This window comes from Pagrus pagrus (genome assembly GCF_965226575.1).
Source record: "Pagrus pagrus genome assembly, chromosome: 10".
NCBI classification, from domain to species: domain Eukaryota; kingdom Metazoa; phylum Chordata; class Actinopteri; order Spariformes; family Sparidae; genus Pagrus; species Pagrus pagrus.
In genome coordinates, this window is record NC_140194.1 from 25136707 (window position 1) to 25150406 (window position 13700).

The 13700-nt window shown below is 41.3% G+C and overlaps 1 protein-coding gene across 1 annotated transcript; it reads right to left on the reverse strand.

Moving 5' to 3' along the window:
- Window positions 1-949: 949 nt before the first annotated feature.
- LOC311263237 (putative polypeptide N-acetylgalactosaminyltransferase 8) lies at window positions 950-12844 on the reverse strand (the record flags this gene model as incomplete). Its single annotated transcript, XM_084363159.1, has 12 exons — window positions 950-1069; window positions 1201-1371; window positions 1493-1585; window positions 1748-1885; window positions 2035-2220; window positions 3067-3181; window positions 3366-3563; window positions 6762-6948; window positions 9016-9182; window positions 9414-9756; window positions 10854-10989; window positions 12584-12844. The coding sequence occupies 12 exons, from the start codon at window positions 12842-12844 to the stop codon at window positions 950-952; spliced, it is 2115 nt and encodes a 704-aa protein (XP_084219285.1).
- Between the last annotated feature and the right edge of the window lie 856 nt (window positions 12845-13700).

The following is a 13700-nucleotide window of genomic DNA, read 5'->3' on the forward strand; positions in this document are numbered from 1 at the left end:
TAAGAATTTTAGTTGAAAATGCTTAAAAAACAATGATCAACAGAATGTGAAGATTCAGCTGTTATGCTAACCAGCTAGTCCCTGCCCATCCTGGTCCGAAGCTCCTGTGATAGTGGTGAAAACACTGGTCTTAGTGCGTTCAGTCCAAACTGCCAGCTGCAAGGCTAACTTAGCTAACTAGCTAATGGCAGCTACAGCTAACAGCAGTGAGCTGTTACTCTAGTGATATGCTGCCCTCTATTTGTCTTGGGTATGAATTAGGATTAGGCTTAGAGTTAGGGTTAACCTATGCTATGCTATGCCCCAGGTTTTAACATGAAAATCTAGGCTTAACTTGCATTTGCTTTTATGAATGGATTGACTATAATTGGTGATAAACATCTGAAATATAACAGATTAGAGCCCGGATTAATTTAATGATGTAAGAAAAGCAGACTCCTGGTTTTAGTGTTGTCCTTATTAAAATCCAGTTATCTGATGTTATTCCCAAATTGTTAGATGATCAAACCGCTTTAAGAGTTGCTCTTTTATATATTCAATCTAACAAGCACAGTAGGTAAAACAATCATATTCAATCAGTCGATTAAATGTATAGATTTGGATCTTGAAACATTTTTCTCATTTTTAAATAGAAAACTTAGAATTTTTGAGTCACCTGGTCCAAAAAGAAATTATGCAGCTGATCCAAAAAGGCAGATTAATAAATAGTACGATAAGAAATACTTAATGCTTAATGTCCATCCATAACATGTTGTATCCAAAATGATGATTTTAGGGAAAATCAATAAATTTCACATACATTTTTAAAATCAATAACTCACTTTTTCCATCCTAAATAGAGCAGACTTAAATAATTATAGGAGTCACAGCATTTCACACATCCAGGTGTTACTATCTACTGACCTATGAGCAGAGAAGTGCACTTGTTGGCTCCACACACAAAAACACTTTAAAAAGCTTTGATTACGTTTTGGATTTCCCATCTTTGGCCAGAGCATTCCTGTACTATAAGTTTTTTGTCTTTTATCTCCAGGCATCTTTTTGTCTGTTTGTTCTTCAGTTCTTTGCCCTGGGGAAAGAGAAAGGTTGTCAAGAGTGCTTGTTCATTCTGTCATCATACAATATTCAGACAGGTGATGTTTTCAGCTATTCGAGTCACCCTAAACTCATCCACCCTCTAAGTTCAGTGTGTCGTTGTACCTGAGTGAAGTCCCAGTAAATCCCCATTCCTTTCTGCATAGCCTCTTTGCAGTTGAAAAGACCAGGCTCAGTTTCATTTTTGCCGATGACAGTTACGCAGCGGTTGTCACTGTATTTGTGGGACTTGATGCCGCCGATGTAGAGCTCACCATTCGCACGGTAATAACTGTGCTAAAATATTAAAAAAAAAACGTTCAGCAAGCAGTTTGGGCACAACAGGTAAAAACTATATTTTGATTAACTTTCTAGAGACTATAATCATTAAACTTGGCAACCACATTTAGTTACTTACCTGAGGTCCATAGATGTGGCAAGGAAAGGCGATGGGTGTGTGACCTGGCACTGGGCCTTGGTCTAGACACATGTCAGCATCAAGATTCTTCATCTGTAAAGTGGGAAGTCAATTATTTTGTCAAATCCATTGAAACTTGCTCAACCACTGTGGCAGGTGGGAGTCAATTATCACAACACACAGTTTAGTGTGGCAATATGTAGCACACACCCTGCAGTACCACACTTACAAAGCACTAGAGAAAACTAAACTTACTCCTCCATAGCCAAGTAGGTTGTCCCAGGGATCTAACTTGGGATACACATTTTCCAGGTACCATTTGAAAGGTTTACAGTTCAACCTCTCTCTGAGTTTTTTCCTCTCGGAGACATCCCCAATGTCAATTCCATGATTCTGCAGAGACAAAGAACATGGCATGATTTGTTTGTGATATTGTAACTGAGGAAATCTAAAGAACTTCAGGAGCTAAGACAGTGTTAAAATGCACTCATAACAAAGTAACTATAAATGATTCTTGTTCTTCTTGACTACATTTTAAGTACCTCAAATGGCAAGTTCCAGGCTAAGTTGACGTTGTGTTTGTATTCATCCATCCAGACTTCTGCTACCCTCAGGGCATTTCTCCTCATGGCAGCGTCCAGGTCAGGCATGTAGGGCTTGTGAAGCCTCGCGATGTGGGCAATCTTGGAGCACGGAACTACTTCAACACTGCCTCCACATGTCCACACCTATTTGAGCAAAAAACACCTGACTCATAAACATAACTTTATACTATGCAATAACACTCCAATAATGATTGTGCAATAGTAAAGCATGAGAAAAGCAAAAATTAACAGTAGCTAAGAGCTTCTCCTGTGTTGACTATCTGGAGGCAGTCCTGCCCAATCATATACACATTTACAGGACACATATTATGCTCATTTTCAGGTTAAAAATGTTATTGTGAATTACTACTAGAATAGGTTTACATGAAATAGTGCTCAAAAAACACATCAGTCTTCTCATACTGTCCAGTGCAGCAGCACTTTATCCCCCCTCCTGTCTCTTTAAAGCACCCCCCACCCCAATAACCAGTCTGCTCTGATTGGTCAGCTCAGCCATGGCGGACCCAGCACAGCCAATAACAGAGCAGCTGCGCTAAATCAATCCTTACATGCTAAACTAGCCGCTTAGAATAAATTATGCAAACGTGTTACTCTGTGACGTAGTGTGATGTCACCAAGTCACAGAGTTAAAGGTGGGACTACTGTTATGTCGAGTTGTTTCAGGAGCAGTGTTTTCTGTGGGAGAGAGGAGCTTCTGTTGGTGTGGACTTCGACCTTTTTAACTTTCAAGATCATACACAAGAATGTTTGTAAAACACTGAAGGAAAGGAACATAACAAAAAAGTATAAAAATAGGTTGTGACATATGACAGCAGCAGTCCTTTTATCCTCCTTCTCAGTGATTTAGAGGTAAACAGTTCCAAAATGTGACAGGATTGCACTGAAACCAGGATCTGTACTCTTCATTCTTTGGCCTGTCATACTGTTATCAGCTTTAGGTTTTGATGTTTGATGGTGAAGTCAACTCACACGAATTCCCAGCTCAACATTTTCTCCGCCGTAAACTTTCATTCCTTCATCGAGAAGTCCAATTTCTCCAAGAAACTTCCTTTCAGCTACCATAATTCCCATGACGGAGGGACTCCTGAGGTGAAGGAAGAGAACTGGTATTACTGTCTCATTGAAAACACACTGTACAACAGCATTGCCATACAAGTGAAGCTGTTGAATTATTAGAAATGCCTCACCCAAGATACAATTAATAAAACCAGGCCGTTATATTTATTTGGCGCATGTAGATTACAACAAGACTGATTGATTTCACTTACTTTCCAGGCAATGAGCCATCGTTGAGTTTGTGATACTCTGGCGAAAAATCCTCATACATGCACCATAAGTTCCAGTCAAAGGCTTGTGCTAGTGCAAAGTATGGAATAACCACAAGGTTATTATAGCTGACTACATCAAACACAGGAGAAACCACAGTCGTTCGGTCAGCCTTGATCTGTGTCAGCAAAGGTTCGGCCCTGCATGAGGGGAAGAGAGGAGAGGCTGTTCACACTCCACTGTAATAAACTTCCTTAATTCAAAACCCCAGACAGACAATAGGGTTTTTTGTTATATGTCATTCACAAAGTGTCATTGTCCTGAGAGATTACTGTACAACCCCGATTCCAAAAAAGTTGGTATGTTGTGGTTCTTCACACTTTGTGTGATGGGTCATCAAATTCATGGAGTGTATTTACAAAAACAGTGACGCCGATCAGATTGAACATTAAATATTTTTACTATGAATCGATGCAGACAATGCTCGTTTCCACATGTGCAACAAGTCTTTTGCGTGTAAGGGCGGGAGCATGAACAATCTTTCAAACCATCTAGCAAAATTACATCACATACAGATGGAGAAATGCAGTTTTCGTATGTTATGCTAGCAGGAGCACACAGAGTTAATTAAATTATACAAACCTGGTTCAATAGCCGTTAGTAACCATTAGTCAGCTCAATGTTAGCTATGTGGTCATGAATTCTGTCTGACGTGGTGAACGCATCATCCAAACCAGGGTTCGAGTGATAATATGAGCTTTGTTGTGGTCTCTATGATTAGTAACCCTAACCAACGTGAGGACGGAAATAGATAAATAAGATAATAGAGCATATAATGGCTGAGATTAAATGCGTCGTGCCCCACTCTATATGAAAATATAGGGCTACAACGACATGCAATGTCTTCACGTGTAACATTTGCTGAATGACCAAGTATGCCCAAATATTTAAGAATGTGTTGTAGACAGCGTTTCACACCGTTAATACAGTTTCTCCTAACGCAACAAATTTCAAAAAGGGAATCAGGTGAAGAAGTAACAGGCTCTTACAGCAATGCCACGAAGAAACTGACACTTTTTACAAGGAAAGACACATTTTAATATATTGCACTTAAAGGGGAACTACCGTTTTTTACAACCTGGACCTTATTTCTAGCATAAAATACAATCATTTACTCACCCAGATAACTTTGGTGTCATTTGGAGTCGTTCGGACGAAATTAGAATCAGTGGAGCGCCGCGTATATCCATATAATGCGAGTGATCGGGGCACCGACGCGCAGCTACTGCTAGTTTTTTTGCAACATGGCTGAATATTTTTCCGATTCTGAGGTGGTGGACGATGACTTTGTTTATGATGGACGTCCTTTCCGTCCTTACATGGATGAGGAGCTCGTTGAAAGGAAGATGCGGAGGCAGAGAGAGGAACAGCTGGCCAAAGAACAACAAACGACTGTGGCTAGGCTAAACAGCTAGGTCAACCTACAGACCCCGGATGTTGATAACAGGCCATGTTGCAAAAAACTAGCAGTAGCAAACTACAGGTAAACAAGCTGGCTGTCGCGGGTGCGCGCGGCTTTCAGAGATGACATCATCCAGGTCAGAGGTTAGTAGGTCAACCTACAGACCCCGGATGTTGATAACAGGCAACCCCGGACTCAGAGGAGAATAGCACTAGCATATCATAACAAAAATTTGGTGAAATGAACTAGTTTCGCGGCAGATAATGCTCATAGAGGCTGCGCTTCCGTGCCCCAATCACTCGCATTATATGGATATACGCGGCGCTCCACTGGATCTAATTTTGTCCGAACGACTCTAAATGACACCAAAGTTATCTGGGTGAGTAAATGATCGTATTTTATGCTAGAAATAAGGTCCAGGTTGTAAAAAACGGTAGTTCCCCTTTAATGTTGAATTTACAAGAAGGCACAATGAGTCAAAATTTTCCATAGCCATTTCACAAAGTTGCTTAATTTTCTCCAATTTCTTCTGCAGCAACTCTTAAAATCACTTGATTTGTAAGTGTAGTGGTAAATTTGAATATTCCTTTTTACTTGAGACGCCTCCACACCCTGCTTCCCCCAAGTCATCAGATCTCTTTTGTTTACTACCCATTTGTGTATTTTAATGTCTAGACCTTGTGATTGCATTTCAAGTTTCTGAGACACCCAACCTCTCACTTTCTCATGATATACTCAAACCCTTTTGTATTTTAAATTGTGTTGATTAGACCTCTTAATCACACTCCAGGATGTCAGTGCCGATACCTGTGAAAGACAAAAGTGTGAAAAGACACCCTGAGTAGGGGGCTGACCCCACAGCAGACAAAGGATGTAAAACACACCCAAGGGGTGGGCTTTTCCTCAGGTATAAATGTTCAAGTTTCCTGATGTTCAGGGTCTTTCTTCATTTTGAACCGCTCGCATGTTGATTGACCTTTTCTTTGCAAAGAAAATAAAACTTTGTCGGCCGGCAAGAAGTCTCTATTTCATTCCCCACCAAGAGCAGAAAATTTCCACGACATAAGGGAGTTTGGGAAATTGCCATTACCAGTGACATTCATCACTTCCTTATGTATATGCATAATTTATAACATAATTTATATTATATATAACGTTGAGTGGACAAATATGCTTGCTTTATGCAAGTAAATCGACAGTAAATGCAAATAACTCTGGCATGACTTTGAAGCTGACACTTTTCTTTATCCATTTCTGCTTTAGGAGGATTGTTTCTGCTGCCATCCACAACGTTACTGCTGCATCACTTCCTGAATTCCACAGTACAGAGTGGGCCGAGGGTCATAACATGCGCGCATTAAACGTTAAGACATATAATATATATATTTAGACTCTGTAATAGTTATTTGTTCAAAATAGTGCTGACTCAGTATTCAAGAATGTTTATATAGAGAACAAGAAAATAAAGCAATTGTTCATTATGTTCTTAAATTGTTACATTTTTTTTTCTTCAAAAGGTAACAAAAAGAACCGATAAGAGTACCATTAAAGTACCGGATAAGAGTAGTAGCACCATTAAAAGCTTAACAATACCCATCCGTTCTCATCAGTAGTCCTGCCTTTAATTCTGTGACTTTGTGACATCACACTACATCATAGAGTCACACATTTGTATAATGTATGCCTAGTGCCTAGTTTGGCACCTAAGAAATAATTTAGCACAGCTAGTATGTTGTTTTTTGTTATCAGTGATTGGTCAGGCATGTGGGAGCTGACCAATCAGAGGAGACTGGTATATGGGAGGGGGGCTTTAAAGAGACAGGAGCTAAAATAGAGTGGCAGTGACCCAAAATAAAATCATGAACCTGAAAGAGGACATAATATGTCTCTGTTAAATGAATTTCTACATAAAATTGAAAATAAGCCACATTCTTACCACATCTCATGGACTTCGATGTGTGCGTCCAGGATAGCCACCACGTCCGCAGTAGCAGCCCTCCATCCAGAGACCCTGGCGGTAGCGAGGCCTTTCTGCTCGTCATGCCTCACTTTTGCGATTCGCAGATCTGGGTTCTGCTGCTCAAGCATCTTCACGTAAATGTCAAGGTCCCCCTTCAGGTCATCTGAATTGAAAAGAGAATGTGGGCATATATTTCGATATAAGAGGAGAAAAGGCTCGACAGAAAGGCTACCAGTTTCTACACTGGTTACCCAGAATGCTAAGCACACACTAAGGGCCGGATCTACTAAAGGTTTGCGTGTATTAAAACGTGTGCAAACTCCTTGCACACGCAAAAAAATGTACAAACTGATTTACTAACAGTGCGCAAAAAGGGTTGCGTCTGTCAAAGGTGCAAAACAGTGCATCTGCATTCAGTTAGTACGTTTGCAGCAATGAATATGCAACATGGGGCGTTTACACGCTATTGTGCGTATTGTGGGTTGAGAAAATGTAAATATATTAATTTAGCACATGCAAAGTGATTTATCAAACCTGAAAGCAATTTTGCCAATAGAAACTGTGTCTATATTTAACACGTCTCAGAGGGAGGTGCAAGCGGTTCTTATGCGTAATTGCGCACACATGGCTGCCGTTATTGTTGCAAGAAGGAGACGGCGAAACAATGGAAGGAGACGCCGAGAGCGCATTTTTCATCCTTGTGTGAACATTTTTGGGATGAATGCGGAAACTATCGTTAGAACATATCGCCTACCCAGCCTTGCCATTTTGGAGCTGTTGGAGGAACTCAGAGCGGATTTGGAGCCAGCTACAAGAAGGAGTCACGCAATACCTGCAATAACAAAACTCCTTGCAAGTTTACTGTTATTATAATAGTTATATTATTATACGACAATTTTTCTTTTGTTCTTCTTCTGATGTCTTGGTATCTCCTTTTCACTTCATCCACTGTTCGCCTGTTTTTTCCGACAGCATTAATTTTTTCACCGATTGTCTCCCACATGGCGTTCCTTTGCGCGACCGTCAGATTCCTTTGCTGCAGCTCATTGAAATGTTATTTGCTTCCTCTACCAACACTTCTAATTCCAAAGGGTCGAATTTCACTTTGCGCTTTCGCTCTCTCAAACTCGCCATGCTAAAAACCACGATACACGCTAAACCCTCATTTAAATAGGCGTGTCTCCAACACGTTTGCACCTGTTGTCATTAACGCAATCACTCTTAGTAAATCGCCCGCAAACCGCGGTTTAACCCCACACGCAAATTTCTAGAATCTTAGTAGATCCGGCCCTAAGCATGTTAAGGGACAGTTCTGATCATATACATGCCTCACAGTCATTTCACATATGAAATCGTAGTAAGTGATAATGAACTGATTACACTACACTGCAAGGTGCTTGTAACGTTTCATTCACCCATGTCTCCGAGTTAGGATGAACAAACCCATCTTTTTGTGCATATATGCTTATTCCCTTTCCTGCTGAGAGTTAAATGAGAAGAAAGATACCACTCTCATATATGTGGGGTAAACATACAGTCAGCACCTGCTTAGCATGCTTAGCTTAGCATGAAGACCAGAAACAAAGGGAAACAGCCAGCCTGGCACAAAATCCACCTCCTGGCACATCTAAGGCATACTGAAAGACACTTAATCTCTTGGCAAGCAGGGAACAACCGCAGATTTTAGGAAGTTGCATTGCCTCTCAAAGAAATAGGCCAGCACACAAACTCCTGTAAACCAACCACCTAATGAAATTGTTATTATGCTTCAGTTTCTGTACAGACTAAACAAACAAGATATAAAACTTTAATTAGTAAGATTTAGAGGTGCTTGTAAGTAGATTCTGTTTTTTGATGCAGCCTGGCTGCCTGCTTCCTTTGTTGACCGTATTTCAGCTAAATTAAGCTAACCTGCTGCTGGCTATAGCTTCATCTTTACCATACAAATATGAGAATGCTTCTTTAAAGGGGAAATATGTAAGAATTTTAGATGAAAACATTCAAAAAGATAATAAAATTATCAACAGAATTGAAAGAAATATCATTTGACGCTATGATATCTATATTTAGTGTTATTAGTACATATGTTATTAGTGTTGCAGAGGTATCTACTGCAGTAAGCATGCTAACCAACTAGCCCCAGCCCGTCACATGGTTTATCGGCTTGTCTTGTCTTTCATCATGTTTGAATAGCCTTGGGTTTGCTTAATCTGATCCTTTGGTAACCAACCGTTAGAGCTATTGTCATCCACCATTATAATCTCCTTCAACAGGTTTTTAGGGGTGCGGTCGATGATGCTGCGCAGGGCTCTTTTGATGACAGACAGGGCCTCATCCAGGTAGATCAGCACCACTCCGACACTTGGCAGGTCCTTCGGGTAATTTTTTTCCAAACACCTATTCATTCAGAAGCACAAATATTTATTGGGGAAAAATAACCACCAGTCTTTAGTCTTTAACACCAGTCTGCTGTGTGAATGCTTTATCAAAAGACAAACCATGTGAACCAGAAAGATGATGGATATACTTGGCAAACAATGAACTGGGTGGCGTCTATAAGGGATAGTTTCTTTAATCTTTCTCTTTGTATGAAGTAGAGTGACAAGTCTGACACCATGAAAATTGTACCTTGGATCTCTGGTATCTGGAAGAGCTCGATCGAGAGGAAGGCGATCACTCAGAAAAACATTGTATCCATACTTCTGAAACAAACCCTCTGCCTCTCTTTGTTCTTCCTCATTCAGATTCCCCCCCCAGTTATCAAAAAGGGGAGAGTGGGGGAACACTTTCTTGAACTTTTTCTCTTTGGGCGCCTCCTTTTGGTCCTGGATCTCTGCTTCAGGTTTTTCTTTCTGCTCTGGTTCCTTTTTGGCTGGTAGCTGTTCTGCAGATTTTCTGTGTTCCTCTCTTTCCACTTCCAGCATTTTCTGCATGGTATCTTGCTTTTTCTCAAAAGTTTTGAGTACATTGTCTGGACAAATGTGAGAGATTGAGAATGACAGGGAGAGAGCAAAATGAGCCAGAGGCAAGATAACTTTTTGCACGAAAACTAGACTAGATGAAAAAAACATTGTTTAATTTAAATAGAACCTTTTTTCCTTGAGATGAAACATTCTCTTGATTGATACTGCAGCCCTGATTCAAACAGAGTTGGGATGCTATAGTTCTTCTCACTTTGCATATTTCAGGGTTTAAATTCATAATGAGTGTAAACTTACATAAACAATAAGATTTAATGGTTTGAACATTGAATATCTTGTTTTTGTACTTTTTTCAATTGGATATAGATAGAACATGATCTCCAAATGATTGAGTTCTGTTTTCTTTATGTTTTACACAGCATCACAGATTTTTTAGAATCTTCTTAGGGAGATAAGATAACATTTTCCTGATTCAAAGGGGAAGAAGAAGAAGAAGAATACTTTATTTATCCCCAAAGGGCAATTCAGTTTCTACAGTAGATGTCACCGTCATAAAAAACATTCATACAACATAAATCATACATACTTAGACATATTATAATAAATAAAACAGAACACTATTTCATTGCACACATTTCTGGCTCAGTTCTCTGCATTTAGCAGCCGAATGGATGAAGGCACAAATGACCTGGAATACCGACAGGTCTTCCCAAGAGGCTGCTTATATCGCCGTCCTGATGGCATCAGCACAAATTCTTTGTGAAGGGCTTGCTCCTGATTAGTAATGCCTTTTGCCTTTTTACGGACACGTCTCTCCCAAAGAGAGTTTAGATCTGTCATTTGTGTACCTATGATTTTAGAGGAGACATTTACAATTTTATTTAGACAGTTCCTGTCTTTCACTGCCAGGCTATTAAACCAGCAGATGAAGGAAAAAGTAAGGAGGCTCTCAATGTAGGACAGATACACAGAACACAGAATGGGTTTTGAGACGCCAAAGGAGCTGATCCTCCGCAACAAGTGGATTCTCTGTTGGGACCGTCTGACTACTGACTCAGTATTGAAGTTAAACTTAAGCTGGGAGTCAAACACGGTGCCGAGGTATTTATAAGAGTTCACAATCTCAACATCCTCATCATGAACCTACTGACTGTGGTGTTTGCCTTGTTTTTCCTAAAATCTATGACAAGTCCCTTCGTTTTAGAGACGTTTAAGTCCAGGAAGCTATCGTCCCACCACTTCACAAAGTCTGGGAGTGCCCGTCCATGGTCTGACTCTGTGCCCTGAAGGAGTGAGAGCAAAGCTGTATCGTCTGAAAATTTAACGAAGTAACTGTCCTCTTTAAGAGACCTACAGCTGTCAGTGTATAAAATAAAAAGCAATGAAGAAAGAACACACCCTTGAGGAGAACCTGTGTTCGAGACCAGGGTTTTAGACAAGACACCATTGACTAAAACCTGCTGTGTCCTGTCCGTTAAGAAGTTTAAAAACAACATAAGAAGCTGATCAGGCAAATTAAAATAGGAGGCTAACCTCTCAGTTAAAATGTGAGGTGGCATTTTATTAAAAGCTGAAGAAAAATCAGCAAATAAGACTCTGATGTGGGATTTGGGTTTCTCCAGGTGTTTGTAAATATTATCAAGAATAAAAAGTTTGGCATCATCTGCTCCTCTGTGGCTTTGATAGTCCAAACTGGAGTGGATCAAGTTTGCCCTCGACCAGAGTGAGAACCTCTTCCTTCAAGATTTTCTCAAGGTTTTTCACGACTAGAGAAGTTAGTGCCACGGGTCTAAAATCTTGAAGCTCCCTGGGGTTTTTAGCCTTAGGAATGGGAATAATAATGGAAGATTTCCAAATAGTAGGGAGCTTACAGCTGTCGACACACATTTGAAAAAGATGAGTAAAAACACCACTGAGTTGCTCAGCACAGTGGTGAAGTGTGTGACCACAGAGACTGTCAGGACCCGGAGCTTTCCTCTTTTTTGTTTTCTTAAATAAAGCCATAACCTGCTCATGGGATATTTCAATATTATTTTGGGGTGTCAGGGAGTTCCTCGACCTGGAGACATCATGAATAAAGTCAGACCTTTCAAAGCGTGAGAAGAAAGTATTCAAGACATCAGGCAAACAGTCATCGTTTACCCCATTTACACTAATAGCCTTTTTGGGCTCATTCCCACACTGGTTAATTGCAGCCATGGATTTAATTCCCTGCCAGGCTGACCTGAGGTCACCATTTGCAAATTGATTTTCTATTTTTTCCCTATACTTACTTTTGGCTTTGGCTATTTCACCCTTGACCTCTCTAGATACAGCTTTTATCTCGTGAGGGTCGCCAGTAAAGAAGATCTTTTTCTTCTTATTGATGACTGACTTAAGGTCCTTAGATACCCATGGCTTATTGTTTGGAAAAACAACAACCAGCTTGGTTGGGATCACTGATTCCACACAAAATGTGATGTATGACGGAACTGTATCAGTGAGTTCATCAATATTATCACCACAACTGTCAAAGAAGCATTGCCAATCAGTACATTCAAAACAGGCTTGGAGGAAGGATATGCTGTCCTCTGTCCAGAGCTTAACAGCTTTTATCACTTTCTCCTGTCGTCTGACACATGGTTCATATACTGGCAATAAGAAAATGCTGTTATGGTATGAAGCCCCCAGTGCAGGCATGAGAATGGACTTATAGCCATCCTTTACGTTCCCATAACATAGATCAAGTGTAGTATTTTTCTGTGTGGTTGGACAATCCACATACTGTTCATATGTCTTTAAGGTTTTGTCTAGGCGGACATGATTTAGATCCCCCATGAAGAACTTGGGAGCATCACTACAAATTGAGTCCAGCCTATGTGCTAGCTCCTCAATCACTTGGATGGCTGCAGTGGCATTGGCACGGGGATGGATATAAACCAGAGTGAAGACAAGCTGGGGGAACTCCCGTGGAAGGTAGAAGGGATGTAGAGAGATGGAGAGTAGTTCAATATCAGGAGTGCATATTTTCTCCCTCACAGTGATGGTGTTACAGTACCTCTGGTTTACATAGAAACAGACACCTCCTCCGCGACTCTTCCCCGTCACATCACGAGAGCGGTCCAGCCTGATGGGGCAGCCAAATCCTGTGAGCGCCATCTCGTCGTCCAGGTCACTCTCTGTCAGCCATGTCTCGGTTATTCCAAGCAGGCAGCATTCCTTAATTTCGCGTCTGTACTTCGCCAGGCTCTCCAGCTCGTCTATTTGTCGCCTCAATGACTGCGCGTTTGACAGGAAGACTGAAGGCAGGGGGGGCAGCCGGCGTCGGTCGTCAAGGCAACACTTTTTCGCTCTGCGCTTAAAGGAGACATATTATGCTCATTTCTGCTTGTTGACATGGGTCCTTGATGTCTAAATGGACTGATAGTAACATGCTTTGGTCGAAAAAACCGAAGGATTGAGCACAGCAGGGTTGTTTACACACCAGTTTCACAGCCCTGCTCTCAGCGGCCGGATTCTGACTTTTTTTTCATTATGTTAATGAGCTACTGCGTGCGCCGCCCACTTCTTCCTGCCGACCGGAAGACGTGAGGACGGCATCGCGGGACCATGGCAACGAGCGACACACAGCAACTTTCAATAAAGTTGAGAGAGAAAAAAACGGAAAAAAAAACAACGAGCAATACACAGCGCGGCGCAGCTTTTCAGTGTCCGTGCCTGCATATAACTGATAGTAGCACAGCAGACATGTAGCAGGTAGCCCCCGTCTCCGGCTCCAAAACAAAGTAGTGATTGCTTTACTGCAGATAACGTTTTGGTGCTCTCACCCCCATATTCCACTGGATACGGTACGGCTGCGTTACGGCTGCGTTACAGCTCCGGTACGGTTTTGCTCCGTCGTCGTCGTCCGGCAAACCCCACCAGTTGCATTTGAGTCCGCCACGGCGCAGCTCCGCCGATCAGCTGGAGTTGCGAGACCGAGGAGTTCTCGCGATAATTACGTAATCGCGCGCAG